Source organism: Pelecanus crispus, chromosome 1 (genome assembly GCF_030463565.1).
Source record: "Pelecanus crispus isolate bPelCri1 chromosome 1, bPelCri1.pri, whole genome shotgun sequence".
NCBI lineage: Eukaryota > Metazoa > Chordata > Aves > Pelecaniformes > Pelecanidae > Pelecanus > Pelecanus crispus.
In genome coordinates, this window is record NC_134643.1 from 191,719,273 (window position 1) to 191,742,276 (window position 23,004).

Sequence of the window (23,004 nt, forward strand, 5' to 3'; positions counted from 1 at the left end):
TGATCCTGTTTCAAACATTTGGTGCCCTGGCTTCCCATTGCATCCCAGAGGTTACCTACTTGTCACAAACAGCTTTACATGGCTCTATGGCACAGCTGAGATTCTTTGAAATATTGTTTTTATTTAAACAAAAGCAATCATTTGCATATGTATTGATTGTTATTATCAGAGGACACAGAAATGATTGCATAGATAACAGAAGAAAATGAGCTACATGAACTGCTTTCTTCATCATTGTAGAGCTCTGTATTTCAGCCTGCTTTCTGACATATGAAGGTAAGATATTGAAACAGTGGTACGCTGATCACCAATAAACACTAATCAAAACCTACAGAACCCAGTACTGCCAAACACTGCAGCCAGCAATACTACTGAGCGGGCAATTCCTTTAAAGAGTATAATTAATATATATAATAACCACAGATACAGTACATCAGACCAAATGAACTCTAAACTGGCAATAGCATTGTCTAAAGGTGTATCGGATCTCTCATTTTAGTTGCTGCCAGTTTTATCGTATGCTTATGTCACTGAGATGTTAAGGCTGAAAGGTCACATCATATCTTGCAAGGTAACCATCATTGTAAACATACAGTCTCTGATCTGTGGGGTTATAATCAATACTCTGGATTGATTCTAACTTTTTATCCATAATGATACTAACACTACCTTCTCGGCCAGTACTTGTGTCATACATGTAGAAGATTTCCTCTTTCCTAGTGCTCACTGGCCTTGTGGCGTACAGAACACCACATACCATGAACGCGTTGGAAACAGATGGCTTGAACTGTCTTGTCTGCCAAGTATTTAGCACATCAAGTGTGGTCTCATTGAGTTTGCTGATCACAATGTTGCCCATGCTATTTTCTGTTGAATATATTACCCATAGCCCACTTTCATCCACAGCAAAATCTATGTCTTGCCATGATACACCTGCGTAAGAGAAACGGTTACCGGTAACAGCATTTGGAAGCTCCTTCCCCAAAACCATGGTGTTTGTTTTTAAATCAAGCTTCACCATTCGTCTTGAATTATAAGCTTGATAGTACAAATAATTATTATAAAGGGTAACACCACTTCCTTCCCCATATGTTATTCTACTTTCATACATGGGTTTAAACAGCAGCAAATTATCAAAGGAACTATAAATTCTGTAGTATTCCAATTTTCTCCCATCTGTGTTCAATGGCGCAACCCAATAGACTTCATTCTCTGGGTTAGAGGGAGAGTAATCTCTACCCCAGGAACCATATTTGTAGGAAAATCCTCTCCAGTTCAGCTTTACAATATAGGGCTGGCTAATATTCAGCAGTCCACGGTGAATGCAGCTACCTGCAATTAAAGAGAAAAAAACCAGGTTTTCCAAATGTCATCATTAGGAGAGAGGTTTTGCATACTGTAACCTCTAGAGTGTGCTTACTAGGGATTAGCTTTGTGGCAAAGCACAGACATAAATACATAGCTTCACGTGTAAAAGGCTCTTTTTGGGCCAAGGTCAGCAACTGGATGGCACTAAGTGTTCCAAGTTGACTCAGAAAGTTAGCAAAAAAAAAAAAAAGTACATATTATTACAGTTATTTGGGGCTGGGGCAGTGGAGAGAAGATAGGGACATCCATCCTCAGTCAGGATTTATTCGCAGAAAATAAGCGCTCACTGCACTGTTCCAGACAAGGGAGAGATTTCTGTTTCTACCCATTTGATGCATGCCAGCCTGATGCACTAGGAAATCCCTTGGAAAATACAATTTCAGAAGCATTTTAGGTTATTTTCTACCTCAGTGGAACTGAGAGCATGGGAGATGGGGAAAAAAGAAAGAGGAGCATCTGATTTCCGTGTATTTCACTGCGGAGGGGAAGGAAGGAGTAGCAGCAGCAGCAATTCCAGAGTCACATTTCAGATTAGCATTCTGCTGCCAGAATTGCAGCTTTACAACAGCGCGTCACAGCCGCATGGTGCCTTCCACCTCAGGCCCTCAAAGAAATCTGCAGACAGTAACAATCACAGTCTAGGAAATGTAGACAGATAGTACTCCGAGTTTTCATGTGAGGCAGCTCTAAAGAGAATATGACTTCAAGCTGAACCAGAACAACTCTGTTTTGCACATATTAACTACAAAGCCATTGAAATACTTTCCTTTTACTCAGGGTGAATGGCAGTGACATCCCTGTTTCCTGATAAATTCTATTTTGTAAGTCACTGGTGGAAAAATCCTCCACTCAGAAATGTCCGTGGGCCTCTGATGAGTCCGAAGCTGCCACTGGTAAAAACCGGCATGCTTTTTTCCAAGTGTTAACATTAGCTTTTTGTATCACTGCCACAAAAGTGTCCCAGATTTGTCATTGTAAGAATATGTTCACCTGAGGTAATGGAGGCAGAGATGTCAAGTGACTGGCACGAGCTCACAAGCTTAGTGGTACTCCAATGATTCCCAATTCAGTGAGGTGCTCTAGCCACTAGACAGCCTTCTTTATTAAAGATGGAGTATGATATGACTAGACTCAAGTCTCACATGTCAGTTAATGGATAATTAATGGTCACAAATGTTTGATGTTAATAATACCTCCTTCAGCACAGGAACTCCGTGCACCACCGGCTTTGGCATGATGAAAGTTAGACTTAATATTTTGAGGTCTTAATTCTTTGCATGGGTACCATGTCACGATTTCTTATGGTCTGTATGAAAAGAATGGCTGTTCATAAGCTCAGTTATATGAAGAAATGTCTAGCGTATAAATAACCTATGTCTTAGCACAAAGAAGAAAGAGAAATAACAGAGAGAGAATTTACCTTTCACTCTTAAAACTGACCAACCTTAAGCAAGGCCAGACAATACTTATGGAGCTGAGCTGAACTTAAAACTCCTAAAACCACGGCCAGAAAAAGTCTAGGAGGTATCTTGTTCTCAAAGGCATCCTAGTCTATCCCGCAGACAGAGGGAAATGTGGAGACAGACCAGTCTGAAGTACTCTACTTGGAAAAAGACTGGGATATAAGACATTTGGTGAAAAAATGGATTGTTGCAATCACAGAGAAATCTTTTTCTGATCTGCTTTGCCCAGGGGGAAGGTGCTCTGCCCTCTGGGACAAGGAAACCTGTAGCCTGAATGTTAGAAGTGTCCAAGCAAGAGGGTAACATTTGTGCCAATGTGTGAAGTCGATTTGGGCAGTGAAGCTCCCCATGTCTCCTCCTTTCTCAAAATGTAGTTTTTCTCTCCTTCTACCACATAACACCTTCACCCCTCACAGTTTTGTGCTGTCTTGCACTAGTGACTTGGGGGACATGTGATTCACCTGCAGCCTCCTTTCAACATCTGTGAGGAAGGTAGGGAACAGCTTTGCATTAAATATAAATCACTACACTGAGCTAAATCCCTGTGTCCCCAGGCCACGTTGGCAACTTCCTTGGGGTCACTATTGCCCATGGGAGCCGCTCTGCACTACTGAGTGCCCATCTCATGGCAGAGACGGTGACAGGAGTTGTGAACAACCCCATCTCCTCCCCCAGCCCCTTTTGTGTCCTGGGATTCTTGCGGCTGAAACATGGGATGACCCTGGTTGAACACTGCTTCCCTCCATGCCACCAAGAATCGATGCAAATCAGCATTCCTGGCTCGGAGCAGATGAGCATTTAAGCATGCACTTAAGTGCTTTACAAAGGACGAGGCCCTGGAGCAGAAACCTCATTTCCAAATATAGCACACAAGGAAGGCGCTGCTGTATGGCTAGCCAGGCTGTATCTCTGGAAATGGCACGTAACATGGCTATAGTAACATGGCCTCAGCACTTGGCAGAGATACCAACATTTGGAGGTGCTTATACCTCAGCTCATGCAAAGGAAGAAAGCTAAGGCAGACAGTGCAAAATGGCTTGCAGCCTGCCAACTCCATAAACCAATTTAAATTGTTTTTTTCTTATATCTCTATTATGTATTGTTACCTCCGGCATGAGGGCTTCTTTCAAGCCGGTGACATATTGAATATATTACTATGCTTAAATCACAATAAACTTATCTCAGAATTAAATGGTTATTAAATGCTCTAAAACTCTTGATTTGTTTAGAAAAATACAGCACCGAAGCTTGCAGGTAGTGAAGCACTGCTAAGCTCATTTATATGCGACCTCAAATAATTTTTCATGTCATTAAGCAGAACACAATTCCAGATTTATGTTAATAATTCATACATTGTTTCATAAATAAAAAACAAACGTGTGTTCAGCAGAGAGACCTTTTTTTACAAAAGAAATAATAAATTATTATTTCTTCCCTTAAAGAGATCTCTCTGCTGAACACTTGTTTGGTTTTTATTTATGAAACAATGAATTATTAAAATAAAGTTAGAAGCGTGTTCCGTTTTAATGACATCAAAAATTGTCTGAGGTTTCTATAGAGTATGTGCTTGATTTTGATTTCCTTGAAAACTCTCCCAGAATTATTATTTTTTTTACCAAAAAACTCTGTGGTAGTCAGGGGGTGATCTGTCTTCTGCACAGGTTCAGAAGAATTCATTGTTGTTTATTTAATCTAAACTTGCCTCCCTGTCTGGATTTTGTGGGGAAAAAAATGCACAAAGGAAACAAAGTGTCATGTAATTTTGTAAATATTAGAAGGTACTTGAAATAAATCCGTATGCATTATTCAAACTTGCAAGTTTTTAACTCCTTTCTTCACTGTTTTGGGCCACTGATAAATGACGTCCTGGTATTTTTGCCTTCCTTTGTTTCATGCTCATGTAGCAAATAGGCAAGAGGAGGACTAACATAGGTACATACACATGTACGTCTCCTTCTCCCTACATAAAGAACCAGTATCTCAGCTCAGTTGTTTACTAATCCTTCTGATTCATCAGAAAAGGAGCTGGCAGTTAGTTGCCAGGACTGGAGGGAGCCTGACTTGCTTGGCTAATGGGCTGCAGAACTGAGCATGAGACACATCCCATTGGATCTCGCTTCAATCACTTCACTCTGAAGTACTCACAGAGCAAATCAGCTTCTCACTCCAGCAATACAGGTGCCAAAAAAACCTCCAGCAGCCTCCCCCCACCAAGCAGCTGCATCTGATGGCAGAGGAGAAGGGGCCACAGTTCACCTACGCAGCCGAAGGTCATGAGACAAGGTGGGACCCACATTTAAAGGAACTTCCACAAGGGGCACAAAGACCAGGAGCAGGCTGGTGCTACACTCTCACACGTGTTCCCAAGCACCAGATGTGCACCCTCCTCTCCCATCAGATGAACCACTGCATCCAGATGTGTGAGCTGTTGCCAGCCTTACTGTGGCTTGAGACACAGGAGACAGAGCTGCTCAGGGAAAGGCTCATCTTGGCTCCTACTGTCTCAGTGACACAGGAAGACCCACACAGACACCTCAGTCTTCACCAGTATCATGGGGCACAGACACAGGCTGACAGCTGCGTCAGAGAATACTTATGTTGTCAGCATCTAACAGGGGATGAGGTGGGGGGGCTGGAATTCATCTGACCTACCTTCAGGCAACTAAAAGTTCAGGTGCGTCAGCTAAGCTCCCTGCATTGCCAATGGAGAAATGCATGTGTCTCCAGGGGCAGTTCAGGCAGTCCCAGAGAGGAGGCACTGGCCAGCTCTTTTCAGTTGCCTGTAGGCAAGTCTCACTCTTTGTGTATGGATGTATTCATTTCAAAACACAATGCAGAACACTTAAAAACACAGACATCTTGGGTACATAGGAGGTAAAATATAAGGTAAAAGTGAAATCACCTTAAGACTCCAATAGGATTGTCTGAGTTTCAGCATTAGGCTACACCAGGTCTTCCTCCTGCTGAGACCTATTATTCACCAGTAACTTGAAATCCTTAATTTCTAAATGTATAAAAGCCAGAGAAAACAGCTTTGCTCTTTTTTTTCCTTTCTTTCTTTTTTTTTGCCTTTAAGAGTTTCATCTGACTCACTTCTCCCCGCTGCCTCTCTCAGATCATTTCAGTGAGATGTGACAAAGAATCTGCTGCAGAGTCCTCAAAGAACCATCCTGGGGTCTTTTCTCTCTGTACCTGCCCTGATGCAGCCAGATGAGATCAGCGCAAAAAAAACACGAAGGATAAATATTTTTTCCCACTGGAGTGGTGAGGAGAGAGAGATGCCAGGAACTGCTGCAGATAGGAAAGCCAGTGATGATGATGAGGATGATTAACTATATATTTACTGAGCACCATCTCAGACACCCAGACACCCACGTCTCCAGTTGGACAGAAAGGCAAATGGAGACCAGTGATTTCTTTCTGCTATGTTGTTTGACAACAGGCCTGTTCACTCTGAGAAATACAGCAGCAAAAGCCTTGGGGGACAGAGTCAGAGGGGCTGTGTGCTACAGCACTGAGAAGTAAGAAGCTTTAATTAAACTTGCCTTTAGACTCATGGTCTTAGGCAGCTTGGGGATTAGCCAAGCTCTCTCTAGTTCATGTTGCCTACCCAAAATACAGAGGAGAGAGGATGAAGGGGGAAAGAAAACGCAGTCTGGAAACAGGACAAAGTGTCAGTTTAATACAAACATTATAAATATAATATGAACTAAAAGCAGGGCAAGGCCAAATGGTTTGGCAGGATTTCAAGGCATTCAAGCTTGCAGAGAAAACATATGGAAATTGTGTTCAAATGTGTAAATGCATGCTAGAGAGCTTCAGAGGCCTAGGTTTGAGCATCCATGCAAAGCCTCCAAAATGACCATCTAGAAAATGCACCTCTCTCACATACTTACTCAACCTCCCAAACCAATAACATCTTCCTCCTAGTACTTGGTTTCAGATACAGTCTGCAGGACATGTAATTGCTCTGCAAAGTTCTCTGCCCAGAGAATATTTGCTCTGCGCCAGGCACACAAAGTCAAGATACGCCAGTCCTGCCTTCATTAGACCTGAGCCTACATAACACCTGGGTTATCTGTATAGCTGGCATCTCCCAACAGGCAGGAAATTTGCCAGCCCTCCACAGTTGCTCTGCCATTCCTTTGTGCCAGACCCTCACCCTAAAGGTGACATGACAATACACCCACATACATCCTCCAACCCTTCCGGCATTCCTATTGCTGTGGGCAGGAGATAAACTCACAGATAACACCAGAGGATGTCTTCAGCTGATGTCAGTGGTGGTAATTCTCTGGAAGTCAGTGGAGCTATCGTTGTTCACAGCAGCTGGGGTTTTGGCCTTCTAGGTTATATTCTGCTCTGTGGTTCCCACACAATGCAGTGACATGCAAAGGTGCCTGAGCTAGCTGGCACACCAGTCAGGAATAAGGCAATACTAAAGCAATACCATTTTGGTCCCAGAGAAATGCTATCCATCTCCCCAGCATGCCCTAAGAAGCAATGCTAAATAATTCTATTGTGGTCAAAATCCTATGCAGCTACATTTACCCATGCCAGAGCTATCATCCTTCTCTAGGCATGACTTGCCTATCCCTGCATGGAGCTGCGCAGGGAAGCATAGACCTCCCTTCCCCACTCTGTGAAAGCTCCTACATCCCACAGACGCTCACACTAACCACCCAGGCATAAAACCCTCCCTCCATCACTCATGGAAGGACACAGTATTCTTGTTCCAGAGCTCAGTACTTTCTCACCAAAACAAAGGCTTGCTGTAGGCTTGAAGAGAAAGAGGCTGTTTCTTTCCACACACCGTCACCCTCAATAAATCAATGAGATGCCCTTCAAATAGTTTTAAAACATTGCTTTTTTTTTTTTTTTTAATTGAAACATTTTAAGCCCTTCCTTAAGGAGCAGAGAAGGGCCTTGAGATTTTGCAATGCACTCTTTTGTTTCAGCTTTCTCTCCTGCCTGATCCCCAGACAAGGTGTTACTCGCGCATCCTGTCAGAGAAGTGCAGCAGCTGCCTGCACTGCCATGAAGCCCTAAGGAAATCGCAACAGGAAAAGCTGCTCACCTGAAGGGAAGCTTGTATTTCTGCCTCTCACCTTTCCAACAAGATGTTTGAACTAGCTGACCCCAAGATGATGAGAGGTAAATGCTGGTAGGTGCAAACCCATGCTCCTTGGAAGCAGGACACTGCTCCTCCTTTTTTATGGGCTCCTCTAGTTGATTGTTAACCAGCTTACATGAAAAAGCAGGATCCTTCCCCTGGGTATTGTATACAACAGAGCACTTTCCCTCTTACAACACTCTGTCAAAAGGAACCCCCTGTGTATAAAACAGTCAAGGGATCAACACAGTTTGATAAATCCTCCTGTCTGTTAGCAAGTGGGATGCTTGACCTGGCATATCTAAACTAGTGTTTCCTAAACAGTTTGCTGCAGTGTGTCATAACTGACTCTCAAAATTTCTCAGACTATGATTCACTCACAATATGATTTTTCAAACTGAACACATTGTCAGGACAAAAATTATTCCAGTTGTAAACTGATTACCACATGCCCTGTGACTGTTGATACTTTTATATGACCAGCACTCTGGGAACCACTGATCTAAGCCCCAGAACATAACCTTTCCTAGTTAAGAAAATTATAAAATCCTAGTTCCGCTGAAATCAGTAATAAAGTTCCCACTTATTTCCCTGAGACCAGAATTTCCCCCCAAGGTTCTTGACCTTCTGATTTAGAAGAATCTTTTGCCTGTGAAGCAAAAGTAATCTTCATGCAAAGCTACCTTCCAGAGCTTGCATACTAACAGCTTTAGTATATCAACTGTTGCTCATACATTTCTCAAGCAGCATTAGAGCAAAACTGCCATGACACAGGTCACTTTCACAGGAACTATTAAAAATCAAAGCTGGTCAGAAAAAAGCATAGTTTCCCACAAAAAAAAAAAAGGCAATTGTTTTGAAAAAGAGAAGGGGGTAGAGATTCTTTTTCGCATTGCAGGTGAGAGGAAGTTTACAACTTTTTCTAGCTGAAAACAGCTACAGTGTCTGGGTTTGCTTCCTGCCCTCATTTTCCTTTTGAACCCACTGATGAAACATTATGAGCTGTCTGCTCAATTTTTCAAGAGCTAAGTAGTATCATTACCATTGTATTTAATATTAACAAAGGGAAATCTCTGCATTTACTGTTCTACCCATGTACCATGTATTACGATGTTTCTTATCTGATATACAAGAGAAATGTTTACCTGGTGGGAAATAAGGGGGTACTGTAGTTTTGTTTCTGTCCTCTTCACACTCTTTCAATCGATTCTGCAGAGACACAATTTGTCGACGAATTGCAAGGATATTGTTTTTGTCCAGTGATTCCAATTCATTTACTGCTATAGTCAGATTTGTGATCTAGAGAGGAAAAAAAAACCAGAGAGCAAGTTTAAATTTCTGTCAATTTTATTTTACAGATACTTGCAGGCATGGTTGATCATACTATAGAAGATGCTACAGAACAGGTTTTAAGAAATATCCTTAAGAATAGACCTTATTCTGCTAGCCTGAACTTTACATTTCCAGCAGAGGTATGTGACCACAAGGAAATGCTTTAACACTCAGTTGTATACCCTAATGCAAAAATATAGTCTTATTTTATACATAGTATAAAAATATCCAGTAAGTCTTAGGTAAGTACTAGCTATTATATATAAAAAGTATTTATTCCAGCCTTACAAATGTATCTGGAAATTTTATTTGCAAAGATAAATAATGTTCTCAATCACCTACTTGATGATCTAGAGGACAATGGAGAAAATGATATTTCAGTTTCCATCTGAAGTAATTATTCTCTCTAGGTGAGTGATTAATTACAATTTTGAAAATGTGATTTGTAGTCTGCTGGGAAGGTGATAGTCTTTCCCACTTCTTGATTTCATATTGATTGGGCCACTGCCCTAGCAACCATGAAGCTAATTTTTTAATTATCAAAGTTAAAGCACAGAGGCTTTCAAGCATGGGGGGTCTATAAATTAATATTTATTACATAATTTAATCAGTTTGTGTGCTTAACACTATGCAAAACTTAACTTTCAGGCAGACAGTTGGCAAAAATAAAAAGGTCCCCACTTGTTTTGAGGTTTCTTTGCTTTTCTGTGTTCTATGTCAAGGAAAGAGGTGTTAACACATTTAAGGTCAAGCTTTCTTTTAATTTATGCTGATGAAATGCTAAAATAATTCCACTGGCTGCATAGAGACAGACTACATTTCCTCAACCTAAACACTAAAGAGAAAATAGACTAGCTGTATATTTGAACCCTCTGTGGCTAATTAGAATCTGGCAATACCTCCAAATATATTTGCTCAACAATGACATTGCTTCCAACAAGGCTGGATTTCAGCTGAGTGACCAGTCTCTCTAGGTCTCTGATTTCCACTTTCAATAACTGGAAGTCCAGTTCTGTGTAAGATACACTGGTCTTCTCCATATGCTCCACTCTGATGGTTAGATTAAGGATTTGCTGCTGATACAGTTCAATCATTTTTGAGTATTCTCTGACCTTAAAGAAAAATAAAAGGTACATATTCAAGTCCAGGTTAGCAAATAAAACAAGCCTATTTGACATCTTTATTGTATTTCTGAGTACCCCATGCATAACTTCCACATACTTGACATATATATTATTCACATAAACTACATAAATGAAATTCTCATCACATACATAAAAAATGTAAAATTTAACCCTCATTTTTTGTTGCCAGTTCCACAAAGTCCCCTCAGGAATGCCTGGGGATAACTGAAGGCAGAATTTTACTCGCAGTCTTCCATTTTTTTAGTTCTTTGCCAATATTGTCTCTATGAGCTAATTTTATCCTCAGTATGCCAAGAACTTACATTGGTGAAAATTTTATTAGGAAATCTACAGTGTATTATCTCACAAAAGCAACCCAAGGAGGCTGAAAAATGCAATAAAGGATTCCCAAGTTTTTCAAGTTCATTTCCTATTAACTCTGAATCCAAATAGGATTTTACCCTGTATATATTTGAATTGTGTCAAAAGTTGCCAGAACTGGTTTGGGGTTTGTCATTGGCGGGGCTGGGGGGGTGATGTTTAAACACAGTGCTAAAAATCAAATCTGGTTTAAATGAAAGTGTAAAATTTATTGCAGGCTTTAGCTACAGTAATTTATATAGCAGCCTTTTCAGCCTTAGAACCATTAAACAGTTGTCCAGATAAATATATTTTCACATATGCATCTGCTGAGGTAAAGGTCACAGAACAAGCATTGTGATGCAGAATGTTAAGACCATTATATAGATTTGGGACATTCCTTAGAAAATATTAGTTCCTTGAAATTTAACTCTTTGGGAAAGATACATAATTTCTCTCCTATATGCTTCATAAAAGTCATGTCTGTTTTCCCTTAAATCAGTATAATTATATCACAAAAGGTAAGAAGTTGGAATAAATTAGTTTGTTGCACAAGTAACTCCATATTTATACTCTCAGATGGTTTTTCTAGTATAAGTTCCTCTCTCCACAGCACTGTGATTTCCATAACTATTGTTTCTTTGACTGAAAGATTTTTAACCCACATCATCTCAAACATTCTTGCATTATCTTAACATAAAATGAAAGTCAGTATTTTTCCCCATTGGCTCTGGAATGGCCTCTCAAATCCTGTCATGGCGTGAAGACCACGGACTCCCTTTTCTCCTTTCTGGCAGTAGCCCCTGAGATAGGGACGCCAACAAACACACTTATGAAATAATTCCTTTCAACTTTGATTGAATCCCTTGTGTACCAAAGAGGAGGTATGGGAGCCTATGGCATGGAAATTCATGAAGGCTGGGAAGGATCCTTTCAGATCACAAGATATTCAGTGATGTGGTTTAAGAAGGAGAAACCTCAGTGAGAAGATCCTCTTTTCAAAAGTATAATTTTCAATAGTGCCACAACTACACTGTAAATCTGAACGAACACCTCTGCATGCACATATATAACATACACCAAAAACAGGCTGCTCAATCCTGTGCATTTAAATCAGGGTTTGAAACAGATCTTCTGTTCTAAATGTGTGCAGCCAGACTTTGAGCAGTTCTGATATAAACTGGCATGTCTCCATAAGCTGCAGCAGAAACACCCTGACTCATAACACTGGATGCTCTAGATCTCCCAGGTCAAGCCTAGCTAACTTCGAGCTAAGGAATAACTAAGCTATTTATTACAATTAGGAATAATAAAAAAAAATATAATAGCATATAAAGACTTAGACCTAGCTCCCTGTATCTGGCTGACAACAAAGACAGCTGGGATCCCTTGTCCTAGTTGTCACCATCATCTGTTCAGAAGGGAACAGTAGGAAGAACTGGACAATGTTCTTGGAAAAGCCAGATGTAGTTGGACGTCACCCTTTCACTGATCACCAAACTCAGTTTGGAGTTGGAAGATATGCTCCAAAAAATCTTCTGAAAATATTCTTCAAAGGTCAATGTTTAAATTGTGTGTCTGGAGTTTGCACAACAAAAAAGAAAGCATGGATGATTACAGCCTAAGAAATATAAAGCAAGCCCATGTCTGAACAAAGTTGCACTGCTGTGTGAAGCTACATACATCATAGAGATATTTGAAAATCTATCTAGGTATTAATAACCTTTCTCACAGTAATACCAGTAGTAGTAGTAGCAGCAATAATGATGCAATACAGACCAAATCTACAAACCACTGAAATAGACAGACTGCTGGAATTAGTGATGGCTACTTGTGACTTCAGAGTTTTCTCCAGGGTCCTGAGATCCTGGACAAAATGCTGAGGGCTGGAACAAGGCATACATAGTTATTTCAGCCCTGATTGCAGAGTGCTGCAGGACACAGACCTGAAGTTCTCCTTGCACATCAGAGGGTTTCTGCTCAGTCAACTATCTAGGTCATTTAAGGACATGTCAACACCATCCGGTGGAGTATGGCTGAGAGATATCCATACAAGTTGAGCCTGAACTAGACCCAGCACTTTGCAGTGCTCTGTACAACCACACCAGCATTGCAATGAACTTAAGCTAATAGCTCCCCTGGCGAATTATTGGACAAATATCATTTTCTCAGCAGTGCTGCTCTAACAGGTCTATACTGCTTTTGCAGACAAATCCAGTACGTATGCCAAGCATTGCAATGCCCTGTGTGGACATTCCTGCCTGCTCAGATCTGGCTTAGGAGTTTCTATAGTTTAGAATTATCAGTTGAAAAAGAAACATGATGTTGCTCTGTTGCTTGGCAGATAGATCTAAGCAGCTTGTAATCCCTGCTCTTCTACTGCGTCTACCTGCTAAGGACTGGCTGTTGTCTCTCTGTGCAGGCTGGCACAGAAATTCTGTGTGTATCCCATATTTAGGGATATGGACCAATAACTAGTACTGATTGCTGCCACATTTGTCGTAAAAGCCTAAAGTAGGGTACGGTGAGTGCATAGGGTCTGTATTAGCCCTTTATAGGAAGAGAATGGAGTCATGTGAGGCATATGCAGGAAAAAAATTCCTCAGTTTCAGTTTTTCCTCCTTTCCAAGCATTGTCACCCCTGTAGAATGAAAAGGGCAGGAAAAATCTGCAATGCTCATTTACTGTGTCGTTTACCTGCAATTGGTATTTATCAACCCAGGTTTTGCAGCATGCAAACAGACACTTCTCCAGCACACATTTGGAGAGTACAGAAGGGGAACAAAGATGCAAGATGAAGATATAAAAGAAAAACAGTGGGAGGACTGAAGGAAGATAAGAAAGTAGTGACAAAACCAGCAACTCTATAAAGTCTCTTGGCCCAGGACGCTGGCTTTGGGCAGGCCTGACTTCTACAGACCTGTAAGGAGCAAGGTTGGCAAGCAGTCTGCAAGCTGATGCCAAGAAGAATTCCACTGCAGGTTAACCTATTTTGAAAACAACTGTTCCTGGCAGAGGGCAGGCATGCTTTTTCCCTCCTGTTTTTTTACATGAGGATGATGTAGCCCTTGTGAGCCAAGTTCTGAAAGGCACTTTCTCTCCTTGGGATAACGTGCTGATGCGTCCCTGTTACGGAGCTGTCCTCTCCCCTTTCCTATTGAGAGGAGCAGCCAATTCCTGCTTTGCTTTGAAAGGTTAATTTTCTTCTGTAATCATAATTATGCTGGCAAAGGTTGATGTGACAGAGAAAAAAATTAGTCTGGTATTTTCAGCCTACAGTTTGTACTCATTTGGCACATGAGAGCATCTCTTTATCTGCAAGCTTCCTTGCCTGCTGATTCTATAAAAGGACCCCCTTGCTTTTTGAATTAGCCTACAATCAGGCAAAAGGTTAACGATTCAATCAGGTTGTTTATCTGGAACTTCTAGCACATGGAAAGCATCCTTAAGAGGGTCCAATCCTGCATCTCTTACCCAGGAAAAGCTCCCATGAGCTTCAAAGAGTGTTTTAGAAGAGCGACTAAAGCATGGATTCTCAGAGTCGAAAAAGGAGGCACTGAGCAGAAATTCCCACCACTGTGGTGAGGCTAGGTTATGTCTGAGAGTGATTCCCTAGGAATTTTCTCAGGATCATTTCTAACAATGATGAGTAATGAGAGCTTGGCTTTCTTCCATTTCATTATTTCCTTCTTTCTATGAGTATTATCATGACTAAAGTAGTATACAGGATTGCATAAGGAGGATTTTTTCCACACCTGGAAAGGTGCAGAATTTTTAAGCATGGAGACTCATGCATCACAAGATCTCAAGGTTACTTAAGTTCAGATATCAACAGGGCAATACTCAACAGCTTTCTTCTTTCTACAGAAAAACAACATAACTGAGAAATCTTACACACATAGAGTTACACCAAAATGCAATCTGTTCATTTTCATTTCTGACCCAAAGTGTCTCTTTGCCTATATCACACCAAAGTATATGTCACACTTTATCTAACTAGATGCATTGTAACACTGCTTGGCTGATTGGTCTCGACAGGATGAAATTCAGTGAAGCCTGAGTTAGGTCAAGAATTTTCACTGTCTGGAGTGAGAATTGAAAGCCAAGGTCAGTGTCTGCACTGCGGGACACTGCTGGGCACCTAAGGATGACAACACAGTTACATCAGTTGACACCAGCTGGCAACCTGGACACTAAAGTCCACGGTGGGGATTCAGCTTGCCGTGAATTTAGAGGTGAGTTTCAGATACAAATCTGGACACCTGCTTTTAGGTATCTATAGTAACCTGTGTCTTTATATGAGTGAAATATCTGAATTCAGTGGAGATCTGAGGTTGTTCACACAGAGAGGACAAGCAGCACTTGAGATGCTCTGCAGATCTGCACGGCACTAGCAGGCAAGTCACACATCCTAAAGGAAACATGCACCATTCTGAGGAAAGTACTGGTAAGAGGCTGGTTACACCAGGGCAAGTGACTGGGAAAGGTGGTACACAAACACCTTGAAGAATCACGCCAATTTTCTGGCTGGGAATCATGCCCTTGATCCTGTCCCAGTGCAATTAGCTTAAAATGCTGGTACTGACCACAGTGGGAACAGTATGGGGACCTGAAATCTCGGTCATTTTCATGGATCATTAACTCTGAGCTACGCCTCCATGCTGCAAGGGATCAGGTAACTCCTGTGCTTGGAGGCAGTGGGACTTCTGTCAGCTTGCCCTTCATAGCCCTGCTGACAGCTGAAAATGTTTCATTGTTAGCTCCAGTTCTTTCAAAACAAATGATTTGAACTGAAAGATCTTACCACAGGATCCTCTGCCTGTTGTTGTGTTTTTTATGCACACTTCTTATCTGTTCTTGATTATACCAGAGGAGGGTTATGAATATTTATGGTTAGAATTTATAATTTAATGCTGTGCCTTTTCTGCTGATTAATTCAAGGACACTTCATTTCTTAAGATGCTTGGTTCCTGAAGAAAACACTTTCTGCTGGACACCTAATCTGAATCCTGAATATTTATCCACTATCAAAAGTCAAAGACAGATTTCTGTCTTCACAGGCAGCTTCACTCAGTGCACTGCAGTATGCGTGGGTTCGCCCAAGTTCCTCAAAAAATGGATCTGAATTCATGCAACAAGCAGCCAAAGTAGCGTAAGGTGTGTTTGTCTTCAACAACAATGTATAATTCAGCAGTCTCACTGCCACAGCTTCAGATGTCGACAAGGAAGATATCTGATTTTTTAAATTTTTTTTTAATCTGGGAGAGCAGAAGAAGTGGAGGGACAAATATTCACCCAGTTCTTCACTCCAGGCTGTGGCAACCTTTCTTCTCTTTCTCTTTATTTCCCTCTTACAATCTGGCTGGCTTAATACAAATAATAACACATGAAAGAGCAGGAGGCTTGGCTTCCTATAGCTCTGTATAGCAATCACAAACCAATAAAACTGAGCCAAAAGAGGAAAAACATAATGATTCTTCCAAAAATACCATATGCCTCTAGCTGCAAAGTCCTAGAAAAGAGACCTGAGGATATTCAAATGTATGACATGCTACAATGTCAAAGATTTGAGATTTAATTACCCTCCTCCTTGTTCTTACAGAGCCCTCTTTCCCGCTGTTTGAAAGACAGGTCACAGAAAACCACTGACTGCTGTACTTTTTCACAGGCAACCATTTTTCAGCAAAGATACAATTGTTATATTTATGAGAAAAGAACACCTTACTTGAGAAAGCTCTCTCTCAAATTTCTCCAAGAGTGTTGCAGCTATAATTTCCAATTGCTCAGCCTTCTGCACTGGAAAGGTAGTATCCGGCAAGTACACAGAGCACTGACAAGTTCCCTCGTCATCCACAGAGCCAGAGACATTGGCAAAGAGCTGCAATAACAAATCGGTAAGGAAAAAAGGGTTAATATTCTTCTCTGGAAACAGTAGCTAATGTCCGGCAACAATATGAGCTGTGACAATCATGAGATCAACAACTTCATTATTAGACATCTTTCACCTTTTTCTTCCAAGGAACTCAAAATATCTAGCAATTTGTATGACTCAGCCTTACAAGTCTTTCTGAAAATAGCTAAATATTGCTGTAAAGATTTTACAATTGGAAAAACAGAGGCATATAATAGTTCTTACTTTCCCAATCTTGTGGACAATGTTCCTAAGATAATAAAGTAACTTTTCCAGCAGACAGAAAAGCACAAAACAGCAGGAAAATAATAACTTAGTAAGTCAGGTGTTATAGTTACTGTTCTATTAATCTGAATTGAATTGATCAGATCATCTAGTCATTTCCATCCATAGAGATGAAAACACCAAAAAAGAACTAGTAACAGGGAAAGTTTTGAAAAGAAAAATGCTTCATTTGAAGTTTTCCAGCCAGCCCCAGCAAACAGACATATACATTTAATTATACACCACTGAGAGGTGACGAATTAAATATGCAGGCTCAGCCTAAGGTAGAGATACTTATTTTGCTGCAAAATACTGCACGTAACACCCACACATCACAGCCCGCTCATCCACGTTTGTGGATAGTTTGCAAAGCTATTGCCCATGCTATTAGCATGAATTGCCTTGTCCCGTCTGTCTTCATGTTCAAAGCATCACCACTGGAGCAATGTGTATGGTGTATGGAAAGGTCAGTGCTGGCAATTCATGATCTTGCCATAATTTACAGCCAAAGCACATAATTTCTTATAAACACTGGGCTGAATACTGAGTGTGTTTCAAGCAGTTCTTTTTTATTTGTACACAAAATGTTTCCCAGTTTATAAACCTATCACGAATTTATTAATAAAGATATTTGATGTTACTTTAAAATATTCTGGCACACACTTCAATGCGGCTGCATAGTTTAAAACTACAGGCTTGCTCTTTAAATACACTTCTTTCTGTAATCTCTCCTCCTGCCTTGCAGAAATCCTAGTTATTCATGTGTTTTCTCTTTCTCTCTCCCTCTTAAAAATAAACAAGCAAACAACTATCTACTGAAAGCTGACATTTCAGCACTTCTTCCCTCGCTTTTTCACAGTGATTTCAACTAACTTCCTCACTGCTAAACCAGCCCAGAACATGCAGTGATGGCCAGCAGCAAAGCTGTCTTGATCTGTGAGCCCAAGGAGAGAACAGCAGCAAGCAGGAATGATCCCAGTTCGCACTTCTGGCAACCTCTTTACCGCAGCCATAACAAACAGCACATCTCTCATTTTGAAAGAAGGCATGAAAAGACGTTTTATCTGTGTTGTTCAGCACCATGGGCCTTAAAACTTCACTCATAGCCAGACTGCTGAAGACATTTAACATGAAAGGAAGCAGAAAAGTATCTCATGGCATTCCAGAATGTCCCAGCACATAACTTCCATTGATTTCCCTGCCAGGTAGGTTATTTCTGAATAACCCACTGAGAACGTACTGCAAACTATTTCTAAGTTTCCAAGTACTTTTGAAGATATGGCTATCAGTACCAAATTACTGTGAAAAATAGGTTCCTAAGTCACTTAGATGCTTCTGCACTTCCGAGTCCTCTGCGTGTGGGCATGACTGGGATGGAAAGTTGTTCAGCAATAACAAAAGAAACAGATGGGAGAAAAAGGCAAAAGGAAAAACAAATGTGGCTTAGTGAGTACATGGGACTTTCTGTAAGACTGTTATGCACTGGTATGCTAATTTTTGTGTGGAAGTATTCTATCCCTTCTGTGTATAACACAAATATAATATATATGTTTATATGTATACTAAGAGAGAGTATACTATACATAGTATGGCATAGTATGTACTTCACATATATATATATTTCCATATATAGTATAGTGCAAACTACACATTGTGTACTCTCTATAAACTACAGTCCTGACTACATATAGCCATCAGTTTATCTAAAGGTACCGTGCTTATCCCACGTGCTAAATAAACCATTCATAAATGTATTCAGATGATCTCCCAAAAAAACTCCAACTTGTGCATTTAAACTCCCTATGAAAAACAATCATTATATTTTAGCATTTGTGTTATGAGAAAGCCTTGAATTTCATGCAGAGCTTCACTGCAGTAAGTGCAGCTTATATCCAAGCAAAGGGATAGTTTCCCCAAAGGAAAAGACAGCCTGGGCAGACAGAACTGCTTCCATTCTTCCATTGACATTACAAACATGGGGATCGTGATGTTCATGAGACCAAGAAGCATTGTTTAGTTAAAAGCCCCTTGAGTCAGTAAGTGCTTCAATCAAAATATAATACCAGTCAAATGATAACCATATAACTAAAATGTCTTCCTTCATCCTGTAGAAAAATGCACAAGATGGGCTGTTACTTTTGATGGAGTTGTATGTCTTTTAAAGTTTAATAATTTACACTGAATGCTTAAAAGAGAGCAAACTGTCCAGGCCTAGAGCAAGGACTTGACAGCAACATTTCACTCTGTAAAATTAAGCTGTTACACATACATTTGAAGCTATGATAAATGTTCCTTTTCCACATCCCTTCAGTTTAAGAAAGGGAGTAGGAGCTGGAAGGTACTTGATTTTCTGAAAACCAGGAAATTTATTCAGCTGCCTAAATGTGGACAGAGGGTTACATCGTCAAAACAGCCGAGCCATTTCAGTGCTTAATTTCCAGCTACACTGTAGCCCAGTGGCATTCTCAGCTCTGAATTACTTACTTGCTCTTCCTAAGATGAAGAATGAGATCCACAGAAACCAAACAGCAGGGACAGAGGCCACCTCAGCTGGGCAAGGAGATGGATGAGGCTGGGTCCCGCTACTGAGACTCAAAGAGAGACTCCTAACTACATTTGACTTTCTGAACCCTCTACTGGAGCCAAGACTTAACTCTCTCTCAGAAGAGGTCCTTCCACACACCTCAGATGCCACACTGGGCTAGCCTGGACAACAAAGACCTGCCATCAAGCTGTCTACAATCTCTGACCCGATCTGGAGCCGTACTTTGGACAAACCCTGTTCTTGATATGAGGTTGCAGGACCATGCAGAGCAAGTGTGTCCCGTTGGATCGGCTCCAAGGCAAACATATTAACCTGACAGAGAGAGGGAAAGAAACCAAACCCTGAAATCTGCAGACCATGGACTTGAGCACTGTACTGGAAGGCAGGGAAATCAGATTCAAGTCCCTCTATCACCAAATAGTTAAATAAAATTTGAGCTAAGTAGAACATGAAGAGTGAAGATTTTCTGACCCCCCGCAACCACAAGTGGGCACTTCCCAGAAGATTGTTTCAAGGCCCTGCTCTGGTTTACATGGGAAGACAGAGTTGAAAAGAAGTCTTCCCCTTCCTCTAGGAAGTCTGTAATTTCCAAACTGTTTGGTACATGGCCACCAAACCCCCATGGTCCCAGCTGTTTCATGTCTGGGGTCCAATTCAGTAGTTACGAGGGCAATGACAGAGCTTTGGATGTGACTTAAGGCATTCAATGACATGGCAGCAACACTGATGGTTTTGGGAATGCACTACTACCTAAAATCCTGGATAACCAACACCTAAACAGCTTTTCCTATGCAGTCTAACTGATGAATGTGTATAAAGGTTAAATCTCTAAGTGACTGTGTAGCATTTAAAAAAAGGCACACAAGTTCTTATTTTGTTTTTTTCTGGACTTCGCTGAAGAACGGTAATGGTCATACCTTTGGGGGAGTGCGCAAGTCACCAGTCGTCTTGCTAGGCTGAGTCAGATACAGAGGCATCGTACTGAGAAGAGATGTCTAAAAAGCAAAGGAAAGCCTTTTTTAGTGTGAATTCCCACATATGGCACCGTCCCTTCCCCACCAGCTAACCCCCATCCTGCAGCTCCAAAGCACTTTGATTTTATTATGGGAGCCATCCCCAGAAACTGTAAAATTAATTGGCTTTTCTGATCTGCTGCTGAGGCAACTAACATTTCCCCAGGCACAGTGTCACTTCATAGACACGTCTTCTTCAAGAAAGGCTCTGTGTGACCAGTGCAAGGCAGGGGACACTCAGCCTGCCCAGGAGGTGTGAGCTGGGGCTCTGACAGGCACCCCTGGCAGATTGCATGGCAGTCTAAAATGACAGTACCATGCCCCCCTGCCCTAAATCTGGACACTACTGTCCTCCCAACAGGGACGTCCACTCCTCGCTGCCCAGCTCACGCTCCAGCCTCTCAGCGCAGGACTCGCTGCCCCTTTCACGCCAAGCTGTCAGGCTGCGAGCTGTGACGGCTGGGGCACGCATCCCGCTCTGCTGCTAGCACCACGGTGGGGGCAGCATCCCACCGCGGGGAGGGAGCACCAGGGGAAGCCACCACTCTGCCAAGGATACAGCCAGGTCCACCCTGGGAGTCTTATGTATTAAGACAATATACATCCCCTTTAACTTTCATCTGTGGCTGGCGCCTGCCTTTCTGTGGCAGCAAGGAGAGCGGCTGTCACCCTGGCACTGCACTGTGTGTCCCTAAATTCCTACTGCATCCCCACATAGCGAGCAGAGCATGGTGCATTGCTGTGATGCAGCATGCTGTCACCCACAGTGGGGGTCTCACCAAAATCTGTGGCAAACTGTGAACTGCAGCAAGACATCCTCAATGTCAAATGGTGTGACAGACCAAGCATCAAATGGTCATCCCCCGCAACAGGACACCTACCCCTGCATCTTTCTGCATTTCCCAAATCCCAGCCGGAGCCCCATTACCAAGCCGAGGAATGGTGGGGAACTCCAAATGGCCAGCAAAGAGCAGGTCTATTAAAGGACATGGCGTAAACAAGCTTCTGTGGGACAGTTTGTCAAATAAACCCATTTGAACAAGCACTTGTGTGCTCATATGATTACACTGAACATGGAGGGAGGGGGACAGCTAGTAGCAATTAACAGTGTTAGGACAGAGACCATTACAAATTGTGTAAATTACACAAACTGGAGACTAGCTTAAAGCTAAGCAGACTGAGGAGAAATGTCTCCCATATTAAGCTTTCTACCTTCAGCTTATCAACACATATTTACACCTCCATCTTGATTTTTTGCAACTTTTCATTCCTTGAGCAGATGAATGCACCTTCCCAGGAGATGCTGACTTCACTGCCTGCATCCACAGTGCTCCCAAACATCAAAAAATATAACTAGGGACACGCAGGATTTTTCTGGTTGATGACTAAAGCAGACAAATCAGAAAGAGTCACTGGGAGCCAAAAATGGGTTTTTTCCAAGTTTTGACTAAAAAATACCAAAAGGCAGTCCCTGTGGGTCAAACAAAACCAAAATGTTTTGTTTCATTTGGAAGAGCTTTTAAGCTATTCCCAAAATTTTCTTCTGACAATTTAAGCCCAGTTTTAAATTTAAAAAGAATGAGGCAGTAGAAAATCAAAACAAATCTCTCACTAACATAGTTTTCACTTTTTATATTTTTTTCCAAAGTTTTCTCTTCTCCCTTCCTCCCTGGATTTGTTGGTGGGTTTTGGTTTGGGGTTTTTTTTCTGATTTATAGCTTTGATTTGAACTTTTCTTTTGCCCAAACAGATACAGTTTTATAGGGAAGAGGGAGAGCACCCCACAAAAACCACCCACCATGCCTTTCATATGCCTGGTCACAGAGTATAACAGCAATCATACAACTGGGAAAGCCCCCACCTCCCAACTCCATCCACATCAAAGATGTGGATCCTTTCCTGCTACAAGCCCTTGCTAATTAATTAGAAGCTACACAGAGCATTTAATATCCACTCAGACCCTCACTGGGAGTTGCACTCATCTAACCAAAGGCAGAATTTAACTCTGATTTTAAACCTGTGCCTCACTTTTACATTTATTACCCAGTCCCTATACATTAGTTGGGGGGAGGATGGAGGAATACTTTAAACTTTCTCCGTGCAGAGATCTCAACATTTGCCTAAGAATTTTCCAGTAACCTTAAAAGATTTTTCAGCAATCTAAATTACATGAGAAAACAAGAAGGCACCAAAGCTCAGGTTATGAGACCCCCATCTTACCATCTTACCATTGTCGTCGTTGTTCCAGACAAAGCAATCATGCTTTGTATGAGGAGCAGCACAGCCACCTGTGTGTGCTTCATCTTCTCAGCCAGCAGCTGTGACAGCAAAGGGACAAAGGAGGTCTTTTATAGTAGAGTCTGGGGATTTCCCCAACCAAACCTTAAGGAACTTGCATGATATTTTTTTAGGTTTTTGGAGAAGTCATATCATGAAGTCATATAATAACAGGTGCCAAATACTAACGTACAAAGAACATACAAGTTATTCACCATCAGAAATTAACTACAT

The 23,004-nt window shown here is 41.4% G+C and overlaps 1 protein-coding gene across 1 annotated transcript; it reads right to left on the bottom strand.

The window, feature by feature from the left end:
* Positions 1 to 538: 538 nt before the first annotated feature.
* OLFM4 (olfactomedin 4) lies at positions 539 to 22,796 on the bottom strand. Its single transcript, XM_075727747.1, has 6 exons — positions 22,722 to 22,796; positions 20,398 to 20,475; positions 16,486 to 16,638; positions 10,176 to 10,388; positions 9,090 to 9,243; positions 539 to 1,332 (listed from the first exon to the last, which is right to left on the bottom strand). Exons 1-6 carry the CDS (start codon positions 22,794 to 22,796, stop codon positions 539 to 541), a joined length of 1,467 nt encoding a protein of 488 aa, XP_075583862.1.
* Between the last annotated feature and the right edge of the window lie 208 nt (positions 22,797 to 23,004).